General features: G+C 46.2%; 1 protein-coding gene across 1 annotated transcript in view; it reads right to left on the bottom strand.

The window, feature by feature from the left end:
* The window catches only part of FAF1 (Fas associated factor 1), a 2829503-nt gene that overhangs the window by 2724158 nt on the left and 86093 nt on the right, over window positions 1-19252 (bottom strand). Inside the window, exon 2 of the mRNA XM_069642220.1 lies at window positions 12156-12224. Coding sequence (XP_069498321.1) covers window positions 12156-12224 — 69 coding nt within the window. The remainder of the gene's footprint in view (window positions 1-12155; window positions 12225-19252) is intronic.

Genomic DNA, 19252 nt, shown 5'->3' with positions numbered 1-19252 from the left:
CGAGAGAGGTGTGCCTGCTACCTTTGTTGAATTCTTTGAAGGAACTTGGGGTTGGTCAACCTAGGTTACCTGGGGGCAACCAGACATGGACTCCCTGCTCACTGTGCTTAGAGAGGCTCAGCTTCACCTCACTGATGATGCCCAACAAGGCTGAAACACATGTATGGGGTTGCTGTTGGTACTCTTATTCAGAGAGGAATAGCCATAGCATTTCGGTGCTGGACTGCCCATGTCGGCGGGACAAAGACTGATATGCAAATGGATATTTCCCCATCTGTGAAAGGTACAGTGAGCAAAAAGCAGATGGCTGTGACCTCTCAATGTGGTTAACAACCACTGAACAGGATATCATGCCTTGTTCTTCCGAGAGAGGGGTGCCTGCTACCTTTGTTGAATTCAAACCAGTGATAAGGCTGACGGTTTCTGACTCTGAAACAGGCATGAAGCTAAAGGTGGTTACAGTGAAGGGAGGTGGGGCAAGTGGTGGGCGTCGGCTGGCCTAACTTGTGTGCTTTAGCATGAATGGAAGCACTTTTCGCTTTGATTTTTACTTGCAGGGAGACAATCTTGTTGGTGAGGGTGTCTTGTATGTTTTGACACCAGGTTTCATCTTTGGTGAAGTTGAAAACGGGCGCAATAGGGGATTCTAAATCACGAAGGATGGATGATAATTTGCTTGATTGGGATTGGGTTGCAGCGATCCTGTTGGTGCGGGAAGAGGCTTTGTCAGAAAGAATGGCAAGCTTGTATTCCTTAGAGAACTGAATTAAGTTTGGCTTGTTGCCTGGAGAAGGAGATTTAACCTAAAGGGTTTCTAGGGTATGCTTTTTGAGACTCATGGTCTGGAGATTTGTAGTGAACCAGGAGTTGATATAAGTGGATGGTTTAGTTGGCTCTAATAGGTTTGAGAGGAGCGATTGCATCCAAGGCTGTCTGGATGGCAGCGTTCTAGGTGTAGGCCAGGCTTGTTGGGTCAGAGGGCAGAGTGGCTGTGGTGAGGGTGCAGTCTGCTGTGAGGCCAGGTAAGAGATCGTTGTGAAGTTGCGGGAGCACCTGGTTATTGCAGGTGGGAGGGCCGAGGTGTTACTCAACGGGGCAGTGGAGGCAGGCAACAAGAAGGTGATAATGTGGTAGTTTGACCAGAGGTTGTGGTTAATTACAGCAAATGGTGTTTCAAGGTACAACAAGGCAAAAGAGGAGGTGTTTGGGAGGGGGGGTTGAACAGGGATGAGAACAAAAACGGTCTTACTATGCCTTGTGTCATTCGGATCATGCAAGTGCAGTGGCGGTCTTCGAGCCAGTCAAGTGATCTGCTAACTGGTGAGTTGGGCTGGATATATGTTGGGTGAATCCTACGGAGTCAAGGTAGTTGAAGAGTAAGGTGGCGTCTTTGTCGGAGGGGTTGTTGCGGCCCAAGTTTAAATCTCCAAGGAGAAGGATTTTAGATGTTGGTGTGATACTTGTGCCGACGAGTTGTACAATGTTGTCAAAAGGATTTGGTGGGCATGGAGGGCGGTAGATGACATGGACAAGGTTATAGTGCAGGATTGTTGTAGTGCAAGCTTGGTGCCGAGTAGGTCTCAGGATGGAGGCACAATGCCAGTGAGAGCTCTGAAAGCAAGTAAGTCTTTGTGAATGAGGGCGTCCCCAATCCCACTTTGTGTGTGTTAGGCAGCCGCTGTGTAGGATGGAGTAACCTCCCGCAATAGTAATCGTGAGAGCAGGGTGAAGCCATGCTTCGGTAACTGCTAGGAAGATTCGGATTGGAGCCATCTGTAGCATGAGCAGTGATGCACCATGCGTTGATGAGTGCATATGAGGGAGGCTGGGGAGAGGGAGTGGCAGTTGCAATGGAGGAGATGGAGAGTGGTGTGGTTGCAGATCGTCTGCACGCTTAGGTGAGCAAGACTATTCTTTTCAGTAGGTGGTAAGTGGAAGGGTGTGTATGGTGCCGAGGTGCGTGATGAACGTCTTGCAGATCGGTTTGTGACTATACAGGCCAGGGAAGTGGGTGTGAGTGGAGTGTGAGCTTTTCTGGTAGCTAGCCATTGTGACAGTGGTGGGAGGGTTTGGAGTACAGGGCTGCTGGGTGGGAAGGGTGCGGGCAAGGCTGGGTGCAGGTGAGCCCTGTTGGGTGGCTGGAGAGGGTAGGGAGGAGCGGTGTAGCTTTGACCGTGGCGCATTAAGTATTGGACAGCTTCTGCTGTGTAGGTGCGTTCATAAAGACAGTTTTGCCTTTAGGGAGACGAGGAGATATCAAGGAGGTAGCCGAGGTTAATAGCACTAGGGAGTGCCGGGCCGTAGGAGTGAGCAGAGGCTGGGTGGTGGCGAAGTATAGGTATCGTTGTGGGCATGCGGCAAGTCGGGTCTTCTGTTGCTGCAGGAGGGTGACTGTCCTGGGGCTGAAGGCCAGGTGAAGCGTTGGGCAGTATGGGCGGCTGTGGGATACACAGTAGGTTCCCTGGGCATCTAGGATTGTAGTAATCTTCTGTATCGTTTGGAGTATGGATCCCAGAGCTGATAGTGGAATGACTGCCTTGTGCAGGATGCAGGGCTGAGTGGCATGGCGTGTGGGGGAAAAGGTTACGGATTGTAGTGGCATGCGGCAAGAATGAGACCCTTATAGTATGCACTGGATACAAAACAATTTTAAAAGTAACTAAAAACAAGCAGGGGACATGAAAACTTTTAAAACCAAACAGAGCTTGAAAAAAAATATAAAAACTTTACATAAGCAGTCTGCTTGGCTTTATTAAGTTGAATAAATAACTCTGGTTTATTTCTTTTTCAAAAGATATTTCACTCATGGAACCTTATCCAGTGTTCTGTTGTGCTGACTGTCAGTATGAAATACAATAGGTTTTCAAAGGCTGTGCATGATCCGCATGGATACTCATGTAGGGGAGCGCAGCGTCATGGCTCCCCTTACAGGATGTTGGATATCAACCACAGCGCTACTATATACCCTTGGGGAGAACTTTCAACACTTCTATGACTGTCAAACATCCAAGGGTAGTCTGACTGGCTTGAGCGTTAAGATGATTGTATGCATTGGGGTCCGAAAACCAATCCATTTCAAAACTCAGCATGTGCTCCGTTTTTCACATAAAAGGGTAGTTCCAAAACGGATGTCTTCCCCCCCCCCCCACTGTTTAAAGGCACACCTCCCTTTCCCCACCGATTCTCCAGGGACAGCCCCAGAACCACTGCCTCTCCAACACCTATCCACTCCTCTCCACTTCCCCCTCTTCTCTAAAGGCTGGTTGCTCCCTTCCATGACCCCATCATTCATTTAACACTTCTCCTCGCCACCTTCAGTCTTCATGATTGCACAATGGGCGCCTCACAGACGTCGCGTATAAGGTCAATTACATAAACTCCAATTTAGTTTTAGAAACAAACATCCATTTACCATTGTTTAAAAAAAAAATGGTATTGCTGCTTAAAAGAATGGTCACTGTTCAAAGTTATCTATAAATAATCTTTATTGCCACTCCGCACATAATATATTATCATATTTTCAATTGAGCATCAATTCATTTTCATACCCTAAAGGCCGCAACCCAGCCTGGTTCGGCACACCCATCTTGTGGTAACAGACTGTCAGAACTGTTCACATGAACATCGAATGCACTTGCAGGACAGATTTTAAACAATTCCTTGCAATTGATGCTTCCAACCGCCAGAGCTCTGTATTCAAACATCTTGGCGCTCTTGCCTCCAATGCATATTAAACAGAGTTTCTTAAATAGTTTCATTTTTAAAAATTTCGCAAAGAAATAAAGAAAGCAGTCGATAAAAGTAATGTTACCATTTGTGTTTACATTTGATTGCAGAAAGTCACTCAGTTAAAGGGTTTCAATAGATTTCCATGTGGCAGATTATGAAGGGGCACAGGTAAAAACATGAGCTACGATATATGCCAACTAGTAGCGTACAAGTTGGTTGAAGTCAGTTACTTTTATCGGGTGATTCCGTTGAAATTATGTGAAATCCTGTAGAATCTTTAAATGTTTTCTTTCAGTGGTCTATTGAAGTGTATGGGAAACGGAGTGCTTGTTGTGGGGGTGGGAGATAGTTACCTTTCGGACATCCCCACTCCCCCAGTTGTTAACCAAAAAATGTTCTACAGCTAACAGTTATTATATAAATGAGAATGTTTACACTAGGGGCATCTCTCCCCTGTGCTGGTACTTTATTTTACTTTGTGATCAGGGGAGTTGCTAGGTCTGGAAAAGACCTGGGGCTACGCTGATGTCGGAACTGTTGGGACTGGGGGCTAGCTAGTCTTTTGGCTGTAGCTCCTGAGATTTTATCCGGGGCTACAACCAAAAGATCAGGGGCAATAGCCCCCCTATCCCCTCCCCTAGCATCGCCCGTTTGTGATACCACTACATTTGAATATCTCTTGGACCGGAACCTCAGACGGGAAGCATGAGGTGTCCAATATTTATTTCCAAAATCCTGTCAAATCTCTTCATCTTTCCACACGAGATGGCCTTGGGCCAATTTAATCATCTTTCTAGAAAAGCCCGAGCTGCTTCTGGGGAGGACTATTGTATTCTGCCAATAACAGTAATTAACATGACAATAAAATTGCGTAATTAATATGACAGTATAGCAACGCTGTTTTCACGGCCAGAAAAGTGTGCTTGCGGCAACCCTCTGGTAAAATTCAGTACCATCAAGATGCCTGTTCCTTGATACTAGAAGCTCTCTTGCCCCTTGGTATTACCTTAAGATTGTACTCCGATCCATCTACTTCAGTAACTTTGTAATGACCCTAGGAGCAACACTAGTACAGATTTGGGAGTGAGCAATACCCGAGCTTCTCAATGAGAAAAATGATAATAGCTTGCAATTTCCTAGTAGCTCAGATAAGAGGCATTCAACAAATGTTATGCAGCCTAAGTATTCCAAGAGATCCAAATCATGCAACCAACTCCTCAAAACCTTAGCTTTTTTTAACCAGCACTTCTTATCATGCTTCTCCACAACTCCCAACCCTCAACTGTACTAGTCTGCGCACTTCCACGATCTGAATGCACCATGCATTGAAGATAGTCTGTTTTTCCCTTTGTCTCCTCCCTCCTTGCATGGTGGCGCCTCAATGCACTTGGAAAAAAACTGCAGAATCATTCAGAAATTCAAGGGCTCAGAATAACTGTTTTTTCCCCCTTGTTCCCTCCCTCCTGGAGCGCTTTCAAACACTTGCTTTGTGTATTGGCGCTTTACAAACAAACAATACCATACCATACAATGCCTATTCAAGTTGTGTAATAGCAATATTTCTGCTATTGGAAATATTCTCAAGTGTGGACAAACTTTGATAAGCCTCATCCAATCTACTATTTTGTTTTTGTAGACGTTTAACCTTTGTGTTTAAACGAAGGAACATTAGTGTAACATTTGCACCTACTAGGATGCTGCAAGTGTGAGTGCATATAGATGCTCAGAGCTACTCCTTGATGGGTGTGGCTGGGAATCTAGAGACAAATATATTTTTTCATCTACAAGTCATTTGTTATATCTTTACACTACTTAGCCTAACCACTGATTATTAGAAACAAAATAGTGTGCATTATAGGGGGCTTAAAAAAAAAACAATGAAATCTATGTATTTTTTTTTTAATCTGGCGAGCATGCATCTGATGATCCAGATAACTGTTTTCAACTCTCAACATTATTCAGTTTCCCCATTACCTTCAGAACTGGTTTGCTATTGTAGCCTAGTCCCCTACCAATCTGTGCTTTGGCCATTGTGAACCCTTGCATTAAACACTGAACTCTGATTGGTGTCAGTCTCCCTTCTTCATTCTTGCACCGTTTTGCTTGTGCTAATTGCGCTGCATGGACAGTAATTGGTGTACGACCGTCGCAGGGGAATAGGATATACCACATTTTACCGTGCAGGACTTCGACTGCTGCATTAAAAGACATTGCCACTTTGTTAAAAAACTCAGTATTGCAAAGCTGAGACCGAAGATGATTTTTGTTTTATCCCTACTTAACCAAGTTCATTACAGTTCTGCTAGAATTGTTAGCAAGAGCTTGTCATCTGCAATTACCATCAATCCTTGATAGTGGCGCGACACAGTATTTGGTCGATACCCCTCGTGCACCGACTCTTGTGGACCTTGCACTGAGCAGGATCTTCAATTAAAAATAAAAGGCCAACATTCAGCACCAGGAGAGAGCAGTGCTTGGGATGTGTCCCAAGTTAAGATTCACTGATGAGACCACTGCAAACCCTGAGAGGACCACTTAGCAGCAATACAATAAGAGACATTGAATTAGCGCAGCACAGTCTCACTGCTGCCACATAAAAGGCCCACTTCTGAGCAGCAAGGATATTTTATTCATTTAACATGGGAAGGGGCCACCTGCATTCCTCCATTATGGCCCTTATCGTTGGCATTTCCATTCAAGGACTTTATCAGACAGTCAAATAACTATTTGGTCATACGACCATCAAAGTGCATCCTAGTAAAACATTTCTAACATTACACTTCCATATAAACAATCGAAAATAAAACAGGAAAAGTTCCATCGTGCTAGTAGCTCTCTGATGACAATAATACACAAATGTTAATCATGGCCCCCGTTATGTGGCATGGGAAAGGTTCCCTAATTTTCGATGATCGATTCCAGTATCACAATATTGCCAGATCCCCGGTTGCTCAAGGGGGATGCGATTCGCACCAGATAGGGCATTGTTGGTAATTAAGTGTTTAGTAAGGGTCAAAGTGCCAGGGTCAAGAGACAGTCTGCCCGCAATGCTATCAAGGATAGACCAGCTATAACGCGTATGTCTTCCCAGAACTTCCCTGGCCATTTGTCTGTCCCTAAAGACTAGCTTAACAGAGTCCTCAGGGTAGGGGGCGTGGCCTAGAGCACAGTCCTTGCGGCTGCTCTCTTGATGGCCTCCGTGGCAGGCCCGCTGTAACACAAGCTTTGGGGCGGATATGGCTTTCCTTTTCAGCCCATAACAGCTACTAAGCTGTAGGAAGATGTGAGGCAGCAGATGGCGAAAGAGCGGTAGGCTGCTGTGTGTGGAAGACCCAAAACGAGCTTGGTGACTCCCAATTACTCTGGCGCGGTGTTGGCCCAAGATGGCGGAAGGGAGTCCAAATATACCTATCTCCACACAGGGGCCTGGTGACTGGCACCCCGGCCCTGAGGATCCTACCTTTGCCTTCCCTCGTGCTACCGGTGCCCCGGACAGTGGAACACCTTCACTGTGGTCCCCAGCTTGGGGAATCGTGAGACCTGCTGCATGAGCGCTCCTCCTCCCAAGCGTTCTCTCAGAGGCGGGCGCCGCGGCTCTCACTCCGAACACAGTGCGCCAGAGACCTGCGCTGTAGTGTGGAGGGTGGCCCTCGGGAGTCCGGAGCGGGCGAGGTGAGGGTCCCCTCCACGCCCCCTCCGGTTCGCCCATCGAATCGCGGGAGGGTGCTCCCCAAGCCCAACACCCTGAGTGCCAGAGTCGCAAGAGGGAGAGGGGGCTCCGGAGTAAACTGTCGAGCTGGGGCGTTGGACAAAGCTCCCAGCTCTGCAACACAGCGACAACCGAGGCCCCACACGCATATAACAGCTGGCTGAAATAACGAGCTGTTTGTGCCTGGTTCCGCCCACCCTCGCCTCCCATCTCCGCCCCTGCATCGGTGAGAAGGCCCGACAATCAGAGACAACTTAGCCGACCTCCAAGGCACTACATCACTAAGACCGAGAGGAGAATGGGTACATGGCCATAAAACTTGCACCCAAAAGGACTTTCAAAGAATTTAACCCCTAACAATTGGCTGCCTTGCAAGGTTGCAACCAGACATTCCTAAAACGCAAAATACCACCAACTGAAGCCTCCCTCAGCCTTGGGCTAATAGACATTATACAAACTCGTCCTACCGCCATCTCCTGGGGCGTTCCAGCCCACGCAGCGACCCCCCCCCTTCCAAATTACAACCCAATCCATACCCATTGACCTCAGCAGGCGGGGGGGACCCTAATCTGCCTGCAAAATGAACTTACGCCCGAGATTTCTCGACGCTTGCTCTTCCCTCCCAGTGGCAATCCCAGCACCAGCTCTTTGTGACTTTCTGAGGAAAATGCTTAGGTTTCTCTGGAGAGGCAAAATGGCCAGGATCCCCCAGAAGACTTTACTGGGCAACGCAAGACTGGACGGGCTGAGGGTCCCCGGCATACAATCTTACGGGGTTGCAGCACAATTGGCACACATTCGTGCGTGGCACATAACCACGGACCGCCCCAGCTGAGTGGAGTTAGAACAGTCGCGAGTCCCGCTCCCCTTGCGGTTTCTTCCACACATTTCACCTCCCCTCAGACAACGATGGAACGGACTCCTCCTGGCGACTCAACATACCCTGAATTCCTGGGACTCGGCATTAAAACTAAAAGGGAATCCCAAGAGGGCTGAGCTCCCCATCACCAATCTTCCATAAGCCGGAATTCTCACCCGGGCGAACCATTTCCAGAACTGGATAAAAGGGAGGCCTCAAAATCCCATGGGAAATTTACCACACACATTTGACCAATGTAAGGAAATGTTCAACTTCAGGAAAGAGACAGGTTTACATACATTCAGCTACGACACTGGTGCTCCCATCCCCAAACCCTCCAGGCGGCCACCCACCCTCTCATTCCCCCTCGAACTAACACTCAGGGATCTCCCAGCCTGTGGCAGGATCTCCACCCTATACAGACGATTTCTGGGAGATTTCCTGGCCTCCAAAACTCGATGTAGGGCCCAATGGGAGGCTGAACTGGGACACCCAGTTGAAGACCAGACCTGAGCACACGCCTCATCCACCTGTGTCACCAACTGGGAATGCACATACAAGATCATGCTGCGGTGGTACTGCCATCCCCTCAGGCTCCACCATGAACCCCCTGGTTGACAATTGCTTGCTTGAGAGGGTACGGCCAACCGGGCTCCTTTTTCCATATGTGGTGGACATGCCCAAAGATCCAACAATTCAGGAAACTATGCTTTGTGACCATTGAACAGATTACCCAGACAGCTCTTTCGCTAGAGCCGGAGCCCATCCTGCGGGAGTCCCGGTCCCCGGGATCTATCCGCGCTCTGGAACCAGGGCGAAACTGTTGACACAATGCCTCCTAGCGGGGAAAATGGTGCTCGCCTGCTTCTGGAAGGCCCCTGATGACCCCTTTATATCCTATTGGTGGGGGAAGCTATGGGACATCTTGATCGCGGAAAAGGCAACAGCAGCAAGGGCTGGAGTCCTCCACTGCTTTCAGAATATTTGGGCCCCAGTGGTCGAGTATGACCAGAGATTCCCTGCACTGACCTACAAGCAAATACTCGGTGGGCCTGGATGCTCTGTGAAGGGGGAGCATAGCAAGAGGAGCCACAGAACAGATAACCCAAGGGGGAGAACCCCCAGACTAAGACTGGAGGAAGCGGGTGGGGAATTCAAGGGGATTGTTGAAAATGTGTTGCATGCCATAAATACGCAGTTTTTGTTGTCACCCTGCCTTAGTTTAAAATAAACATAAAAAAAAAAGAAACAGTCCTCAGGGTTACTGCTGATCAGTCTATGACACTCCACAATAGTCTCCCGGGTCACGAAGCACAATCCCCCAACTGAGCTGAGCCAATGGAGGCGTTTGTTCAAGGGCGTCCCTCGGTTTTCGCCTGTTGGGGGGAGGGGCAATTGAAGTACCCCATGAAGAAATACTACGTGCCCACTTGGCCTCTCCTATAACTGACACTTGGGCAAAATCCCCCCACCCCCCAGGTTGATTACAGGCAGCGGTTGCCCTCAACATAGGGCGCGTCATGCTCTCAATACTAGTTACACCGTCCGTCAAAGTGAGGGGGTTACCACACGGAATAGGGGGCTTCGGGGGCTCTACAGGAGCATTACATTCTAGTGGCTGATCAGACTGGGGCTGGCTCATCAAAGTAGAGACATTGAGGACCTCGGGAGCAGTGTTCATATTGGGGGGGGGTGAAGATTATACTCCACAGCAGCAGTGCCGATAACTTTAATCTCTCTCACTGGGTCCTCTCTGGCCCCCCTCCCTCACCCTTACCCCCCTCCTCCACGGGCCTCAATTAGATCTATAGCAGTTTTTTTGATAACTGCCAATTCTGTCCAGTGGGTCACATATCCTATCAGCAGCCATACAATTGGGGCTCTGTGGTTTAGGGGACAAGTTTGTGTTGTACTCAAGCTTTTGTTGGTAATTACAGAAAGAGACAACCCCAGTGTTTACAGCAACGAAATTGGCCATATAGTGGGGAGAGGCCCCACAGTGATCAAAAGAGGCCGTTGGTTCCCCTCCAATGGCGGAGAGGTTAGAGCTTTGAAATATCTTGTTTGTTCGGGGGGTGGGCCTCTCCCGTAGTGTTGGCTATGCTGATTGATCTCACCTTTGGCACCTCCCTAGTTTCTCTGCCTAGGGCAGGAATGGTTGTGGTAATCACTACTGCGGCAGAGGACTTGTCAGGAAAAATGTCAATGGCAGACTTATGGGTGGTTCCCTTAATCACTCGACAGTCCTATCCCTCCCCCCTTTTCTTCTCGCTACCTTGATCAAACGTGTAGTTTTGGGGCCAGGGCTAGTTTGCAAGTTGAACAAGGGGGCAGAATCACAAGGAAAGAATGGGGGGTAGAGGGTGGCAGATGAAATCTCCACTATCTCCACTGAGAGTCCTCCAGCGGTTCCAGAAGTTCTTCTCACAGCTCGCCAACTCCCCAACCTGACCGGCTACCAGGTTCCACTCCCGCTCACCTCAGGACTATCAGTGTTAGCAGTCTTTCCAGCGGTCTGAGTCTGATGAGAGGAACCCAGCAGGCCGCTAACACATGCGGGCCAACACCCTGCGCACTTGTCCCTGCAGGCTTCACCCTAGCAGGGCAGAATGCGGGCCGTTATAGGGAAAAGGGGGCGTGGCCAGCAACAGCAGCAGACGGAGGCCAAGGCAGGCACGACAGGACGCCAACACCCTGTGCCCTTGTCGCCAAGGGCTTTATCCAACCAACCTACAGACCACTTATTGGGGTGCCGCCGCGAACAGACCTCCGATCTGGCCTATCTATACCAGATTTGTTCACCGAGGAAAGTAATTCTTCAACGGGCATCATGCACTACAGTAATCTGCCACATGCTACAATGAGCACCCGACTGTACAAGAAAGCTCACTGGTGGGCTTCCATTCCTTGAAGCGGAGACTCCCTGCAGCAGAGACTGCCATTTGGATCAGCGGTGTGCTTTGAACAGGTTCAATAAGTTCCTAATCACTTTACAAAAATAGATCTTGTTGCCTTTAGGGCCAGACAGCTCAATCTCTCGAAATCGGACAATGCAAAAGTGGAACATCTCCTGGATTGGATTATTTTCAACTTGGCATATACAGAGCTTAGTTAAAGAGCATTGCTGGGACAAGGCTCACGACTGCCGATTGTCTGAAGTTATAGGGTCAGGCACTTGCTGATGACAAACAAGGGTAAAAGGATAAGGATAATGGACAGTGAACAGCCCAAATGAACATGAGTCATAAAAAGACAATCTAACCCAGACAGTGATTTGGCTGTATAGTTGAATGGCATTAAAATAGGGGAAATTGTGATAAGGACTGACTGGGGAAGGCACCTGCTGTGAGACAAACTGTGGGTTCCCAATTGGTCCTTTCTGGAGAACTAAACTAGGAGACGAGAGTTGGAAAACACATCTGGCATTGCAGTCTTACATTGCCACAACTAAAGACTTTTTTCACCAAATCCATACACTGAAAGTAAATATTTGCATTCGCTTCTCCAGAGCCTAGTGGCCACAACTAATGCAAATCCATCAAAGACTAGGTTTCACTATTACAGTGAAACCATGAGAATATTCAGAAAAGGCTGCTTCATCGGCTACAAACCCAAACCGTGGCATTTTGCAGAGGTTTTAAAAAGAAAATTACAACAGGTCAGAGTTCAGATAAAGTAAAACTGTCCTCAGCCACGACAGACGATACATTAAAAAAATATGCTTTTTAATCTTCTCAGGTCTATTAAGAAGAATCTAATTTAGAAATTACATTTTTCAATTGGAATTTACAGTGAAGTGTACATTTCACATATTAACATAAATCAAAGAAGTACAATAATAAGCATTTAAAGACTTACCACTAAGTCCCAGTTGTTCTGTTCAAGTAACGTTATAGCTTCGTCAATATTTTCAATGCCAGTACATGCCTAAGAAGTAAAGGGAATAGAAATTAAATCTTTGCCATTGAGGCACAAAACATGTTAATTAAACCTTTTCAGGAAATTATTATGTTTTTACATTACAGCTGTTGGAAGCATGGATTATTATCCACGGTGAGAGATCTGCAGTGGCTATCCTATTCATTGCTTGATCATTACAGACAAAAAGGGAATGACTAAAATCAATATTGACAAACAAACAAATTGTATTATGACCAGGAAGCGGACACACCAAGACAGATTTTTAAATGTTGTAAGCTAGACATAATATTATAAAAGAAGTGTATTTTATGACAAAACCACAGGCTCATTATCATGCTTTTAATCTCCTTTATTTCCAACAGCACCAAAGTTTTAGAACCAGCAGGCTTGTCAAATTCTTAAAAATCCCACTACACAATCAGGAAGAGTTCCTTAGTTCACAAACTCTTAGAGCAATGCACTTGCCCCAGGATGAAGGGGGATAACAATTACTAGTGCTTTCTGTAAAAAGGTATACGTCACCATAAACACACTTCATATTTGATGCAATGCTGCCACCCAAAAGGCTAGCCATGCACAGAAAAACTTCTTTGCAGTTTGCTTGTAGTAAATTTTAAAAGTTTCAAATATCCCCATACTCGCCAGAAAGGTTGAGTACCATGCAAACGGTTATCGTCTTTATAAAATCTCCTTGGCAATACAAGGGGGTTAGATTTTGCAAGCCCAGACAAGAAACTGATTTTTAAAAAGTACAAATCCAACAGAATGGAATCTGCTGTCCCATGCGTCCAGGCCCAAGGTTAAACTGCACCTCCCACCAATCAAGTGCTCTTTCTTTGATGCTATATATTCTAATACCTCCCAAGAGGAATTATTCTGATACTGTGCAATCACTTATGCTCCACAATCTGTAGTTTTCTCCCAATAGGACATCCACTGCACAAATTAACAACACAATCTTAAAAAATAAACATATAAACATACATTCCATGATTATACAATTGTTTATCATGAAAAAAACCTACATACATAACGTGTGGTATTCCTCCAAGTCCGAGGTCTATCACAACCTAATCCAATTTACAGATGTTCAAGACAATGTGTGATGGTTTAGGGCATTCTTGCAAACCATCCACCCGATTATTTTTCATATGCACTCATTCACTCGTACACATTCATACTTTCATAACCAATTTGGGGAGGGGAACACTGGTTTCGTACGTTTATCAAGGGGAATCCAGCTGCAAATTACTAATTCTTGACCTTTTCAATCTGCAGTCCAACATAAATTTGAGAATTTCATTCAATCATTCAAAAAATTGTTCTCCTACTCCCATCTCACCAAACTAAGCACTAGATTTGACCAGAAAAAGTGTTGGGATGCACATGCAGCTGCCATACACTACCAAACAATTCAGGTTATAAAAAATATATTAGCGCACGATTAAGTAAATGTGCGCAGCAGCAGAGGCGTGGTTGAGAGCAAAATATTTTTAAGAGTAGTTATAGAGGTTTAGGTAGGTCCAGGTATAGTGCACGGGTGATAGTGTAGCAGTAGTGAAATCGTGTGCAACGATGATGGTGCAGGCTCAGAGCCAAGGAATACTGAAGCATCGCCATATTGGAAGGAAGGCCTAGCATTTTGCTTTCCCCGTTAGAGGTGTAGCAGCGTGACATAATGAAGAGTTAATTATTTTCTCTTTTCCAAGCCCCAGGATTGAAGCAGAGAATAGTGGCATGGTTTAATTGATTCTAGCTGTAGGCCTGTGGAACAAGATTGTAATGTGAAAGGCAGAGCAAGGGTAGGCATGTGGCCTTCCCACAGGACAATTTCATGGGAGCCAGGTTAGAGGTCTCGAGCTGCCAACATGCTCGTCCTATTTGAACTGCCAGGCAGCTTGAAAATAAAGTACATAAATCCATCAGAATTGGGCTGAATAATAGGATCCTCCATAGAGGACGTGTACCACAGGCGGGCAACTAATAAGGGGGGAGTGAGGAGCAGAACATTCCGTGATGTGTGATACAAAGAGTAAGAGGTGATGCCTACAAATCAAGTCCAGAGCTGGGGGAGGCACGGCTGGGGTGTCTGGTATCAAGAGGAGCGCACCATAATCTCAAAGGAGCCAATTTCAATCCCAGTCCCTCCTTTTATACTTGGCCTCTACCGTTATTCCTCTTTTCTACATTGTTCTGCTTTGCCATTGCCTTCTCCACCAAATCAGTGAGGATTGCATCAACCAGGCCTCCAGATAAGTCCTTTTGATTTTTATCTACATGGATGTAATTGCAAGGCACCTCTGAAACAGAAAGCATTTCTCTGAAGCCTTTAAAAAAAAAAATACTGCACACTCTGATGAAAGGAATGGTTTCTTTCCATTCAGCTTCAGAAGCACTGTGCATATTTTCCTAGAATTTTAGGATTGTATAATTAATAAGATGGAAAACTAAGTTGCAATTGAGAATTAATCTTTTGTAGAAAATTATGCTTTATTACAGTGAAGGCAAACAAGTATTGCACAATTGTATTTTTCAGAGTTCCGGTGCTATGTGCATAGTCATGCGGAGGCAGATCATTTTTACACTTATAATTAAATGTACACTCCAATTATAAAAACAGTATGTAAAACGATGACAGTATAGTTTACATCCATTCAAACTTGCTGTCAATGGGGTACATTACTATAAATGGTCAGTGGCAGCAGAGTCTGTGCTCAAGGGTGAGTGATTGTCATTACACCAATCACAGGTGTTCTAGCCTCTCAAATCTTCAAGACTACAATTAAAACATCCAAAACCTGACTCTCCAGGAAGTGCAATCGCTGTTCACAGAGAAACAAAGGAAAGTTACACTGGTAATTGAAATAGAAACTCAGCAAAATCTGTCCCTGTGATAAACTAGATGGGTATAACTTTATATAGCGCTTCATAAATGGTTCGTCCAACATCTAGGTACTGTGATTATTATATCTCAGTCGATACTCAGTTAACCGACCTCTGTAGGATGTTAGCCAATAAGATAGCTCAGCTGGTTGAGTAGTGATTGCTGCAATCTGTGCATGATGTGTAGGTGGCAGGTTCGAATCCCGGCAAGGCCAACTCCGCCCTTCATCCTTTCGAGGTCGATAAAGGAGTACCGACTTTTGTTTGGTGATAATTGTGATAAATAAGTTCTATTTACAGCGCATTGACAAAAGCGCTATATAAATAACCATTTGACCATTAGATTAGGTATAGAATTTAGCATGGATTCCATGCCTCTATGCACTGTCGTATCATAACATTGGCATACCATTAGGTAGTAATAACCCCAGGAAATTAGGACTTTCATTAAACATCATCAAAAGACAAATGTGCCATCGAACCTCCAAAACCCGCAATACAAATGTTTGCTTTACTATGTAATTGGCTAGGTTTTTTGATTTCCACATTTAAATACATACAGGAGAGATCAAATGGCCAGACCTTAAAGAAATAATGAAAGTTGTATTCTGTCACAATGCACAGAAAACTGCCGCGTAGAAAAGATTTCCATATAGTTTTTGCACACATTGGCTGGATTACTCTTGCAAAGAAGAAAAGTCATTTTCTACTCTTAAAATCACATTTACTCTCAAAGTTAAAAAATAGGGAGTAAAATACTCCCACCTCAAAATCTTATCTGGAGCACTGGCGTCATCCTTTTACTCCGTATTATATACAATGTCAATCCATATAATTAAATACATATATAATAAATGCCACATGGTCTTTCCACTCAAAACGCACACACACACACACAATTGTTTTCTCCTACAAAGGTGCACTGAAATCATCACACAGAGTCCGATCAAATCCGGGAGCAGTGCCCCGCTCCAAATAGACAGGAATTCAGGCAACACGGCTCCTGTAAACCTCTCCAATTTGTGCACAGGGAACTTGTCACTGCAGGTGGGTGCGGCCCCTCCAGATATGCGTCCAGGAATCCTCTGTCACTGGGATCATGTCAGGGTCACCAAATTTGTATGGCAAGACCTTCAGACAACCAGACAATAAAAAGCACTAAGGAAAAAGGTTCTGTGCATTGCTATGCAAGGAAGAATAGGTTTATTTTGTATATAAAGGAAAAAAGGGGTCAGAAGGTCCTATAGCACCAAACTGACAAAGAACTCTGTTAGTTAAAAGCAAGTACAAGGCTTTTAAGGAAGGAAATAGTCACTCATGACAAACGGTATACAGTGTTATTCCCCCAACGTCATTGACTATCACCTATATTACTACCAGTCCCCTATAGTCCCTTAACCGATTGCCCACATCCTAATCTACCCCCATCTTCTTAACAAGTGGTCCCCCTAGCCTGTCACTTTGGTTCTCAGCTACTTGATTGTCGAGCTACCTGGGATGTTACCTGCCCCATCGGCCTAGTCACGTGGTGTGCACCTGGTCATTAGCATGAGCTCAGTGGCCAACTCCAAGGTTAAATTGGCCCCTTGAGATAATGGTGCGCTCCTCTGGATACCAGACAAGCAGACACCCCAGCCATGCCTTCCCAGTTGTGGACTAGATTTGTTGGCAGCCCCTCTTGCTCTTTGTATCACGTATCACGTGATGTTCTGCTCCTCTACCCCCCCCTTATAAGTTGCCCACCCGCGGTATACCTCCCTGCTCTCTGGAGGACCACATTAATCGGCCCAATTCTGATGGATTTATGTACACCATTTTCCAACCGCCTGGCAATTCAAATAGGAAGGCCATTGTCTCGGGCAGTGGGTATGGGGGGGGTGAGGTGGGGGGGACGCCGGAAATCACAGCGCTAGTGCCCTAGATCTGAAATGACCATGTTGGCAGCTCAAGACCTCAAACCTAGCTCCCATGGATTTGTCCTTCGGGAAGGCCACAGGCATGCCCTTGCTCTGCCGTTCAAATTCCAATCTTGTTCCACAGGTCTACAGCTGGATACAATTAAAATAATAACACTATTCTCAGCTTTACTCCTGGGGCTTGGGAAAGGGAGAAGAATTCTTCATTAGCTCTCGCTGCTACATCTCCAACAGGGAAAACAAAACATTAGGCCTCCCTTCCTATACAGCGCTGCTTCAGTATTTCATGCACCATCATTTTTACAAACTGTATTTCACTACTGCTACACAATATCACCCGTGCCCTATACAGGGTCTACTTAAACCTCTAGGACTAATACTGTGTTGCTCTCAACTGCGCTCCCCACCCCTCTGCTGCTGCGCATCTTCACTTTATTGTGCGGTAATAGCTTTTTCGTAACCTGAAATGTTTGGCTGTGAATGGGAGCTGCACGTGCATCCCAACACTTTGGCAGATGCGGCACCCATTATTACAGAAAGGTCCTGGGAGGGTGCAATATGTGCCCTGGCCATACATGGGCAGAAATAATCTGAATATGCTGCCATTCCTGACCACAGGTGCCTGTAAATGGATATATGCTTGAAAAACAGCCTGCTGGCATTACACTAGCTGGGGGGTAGGCATATGAAAGGTTTGCCACAGTATTAGGAGACCAGGCAGATGACTTGAAACTTGTACAGAAGTTAGCGTAGTTGACGGTGGAGGGAGTGGTAGCCACAGTGACGGCACCACAAGGTGAGCAAACCGGAGCAGAGTGGCATACCCGGAGAGGTACAAGCAGCCCCCACTTGGGATGGAGGGTATGACTGGAATGTTGGGTATCAGGGACAATATCAAGGAGAGCCCAAAAAGGGGGTAGCCCAGGGGAAGGGGGGTGGTTGTGGAATTCAGAGGAGGGGGGGGGGGGTTGGAATAATAGGCCCAAGGTTTGGGAGCGTATGACAGTGTTGGACATGCAGGAAGATGGGCCATTTCTCACGAAAACGTAGGAACAGACAGGCAGCTGCAAATGGCCCGAGCATGCCCTCATACACACAAGTAGGACCGGCCCCCTATCCACAACCCTATCCACAACCATATACCATGGTGGCTACTAATGGTCCACATGGGGAACCACCCACGCCCCCACCAGATACCCCACCCCAATATCTGCAGATCAGCCCCCAACTGCATGCCAGTTTATGCCCTACATCAGCCACCAGCACAGGTCCCTCAGGTCCAAATAACGTGGTACTGAATGGCACAGTCACTCACTACCAAGGGGCTATTTTGGTGGGTGGAAACCCATTTACATTTCCACGAACCCATACTTACACAGATTAGGACAGCCCCAGAGAGGTTTAGCGTGCCCAGTCCTTTCAGTCACGGTCAACTCAGAAGAGGAACCATTGGTGGGCATAGAGCTAAGAAACAAATAATTTGTTTTCATGGTACACACCGAAGCAACTAAGTCATGTATCAGGGAGGGGCATTTCCCATTATTGGATGAAGTAACGGACACGCAAGGATTCTCTGGGGCAATACAATCTGTTCCATTGAGAGACAAATTAAGTTAACAAAGTACGAGCGCCATTGTTGTTTTCAACCATGTCCCCTGTGAATTTGTTGGGGAGGATGTACTAGCAAACTCAAGATGACAATATCATTTGTGGAGGAAGGTGCAGGGTGTTTGACACCAAAATAAGTTGCATGAGGGCCATGGTCCTTGTGCACGCATTAAGAAGTGAGGGAGAAACTCAGGGAGTACCTGTATATCCAGATTTGTTCACATACGGGTTACAGTTTTGTTCATTACAGTGCCAGGTATGGCCAGTAGATCCTGGAGCGTACCATCTGAATTTTTATTTCGACCAGCTAAACCCCAAGACCATGAAGCAGGGACGATCCTTACAGTAGATCTGGAAGGGGTGGTGGTCACAGGAGACATAATTGTGTTGATAGGGCCAAATGCGGAGGGAGGAAGTGGCGCACAGGCCTGTGCATTTACCAAACCTGTCGGGTACTTTTAAAGGCCCCAAACAGAAATCCCCTTCACCTGAAAAGCTGCATTTAAACACTGCCACCAAAAACGGCCTGCTTTGCTTTTATTTCACACGAGTGGCAAGCATTTAAACACTGCAAGAAAAACGGCATTGCTATGCTTTTATTTCACCTGAATGACGAAGTTATACACC

This window comes from Ambystoma mexicanum, chromosome 1q (assembly GCF_040938575.1).
Source record: "Ambystoma mexicanum isolate Mex_15411 chromosome 1q, UKY_AmexF1_1, whole genome shotgun sequence".
NCBI classification, from domain to species: domain Eukaryota; kingdom Metazoa; phylum Chordata; class Amphibia; order Caudata; family Ambystomatidae; genus Ambystoma; species Ambystoma mexicanum.
Note: the sequence above shows the minus strand (reverse complement) of the source record. Positions and strands in the feature narration are given on the sequence as shown.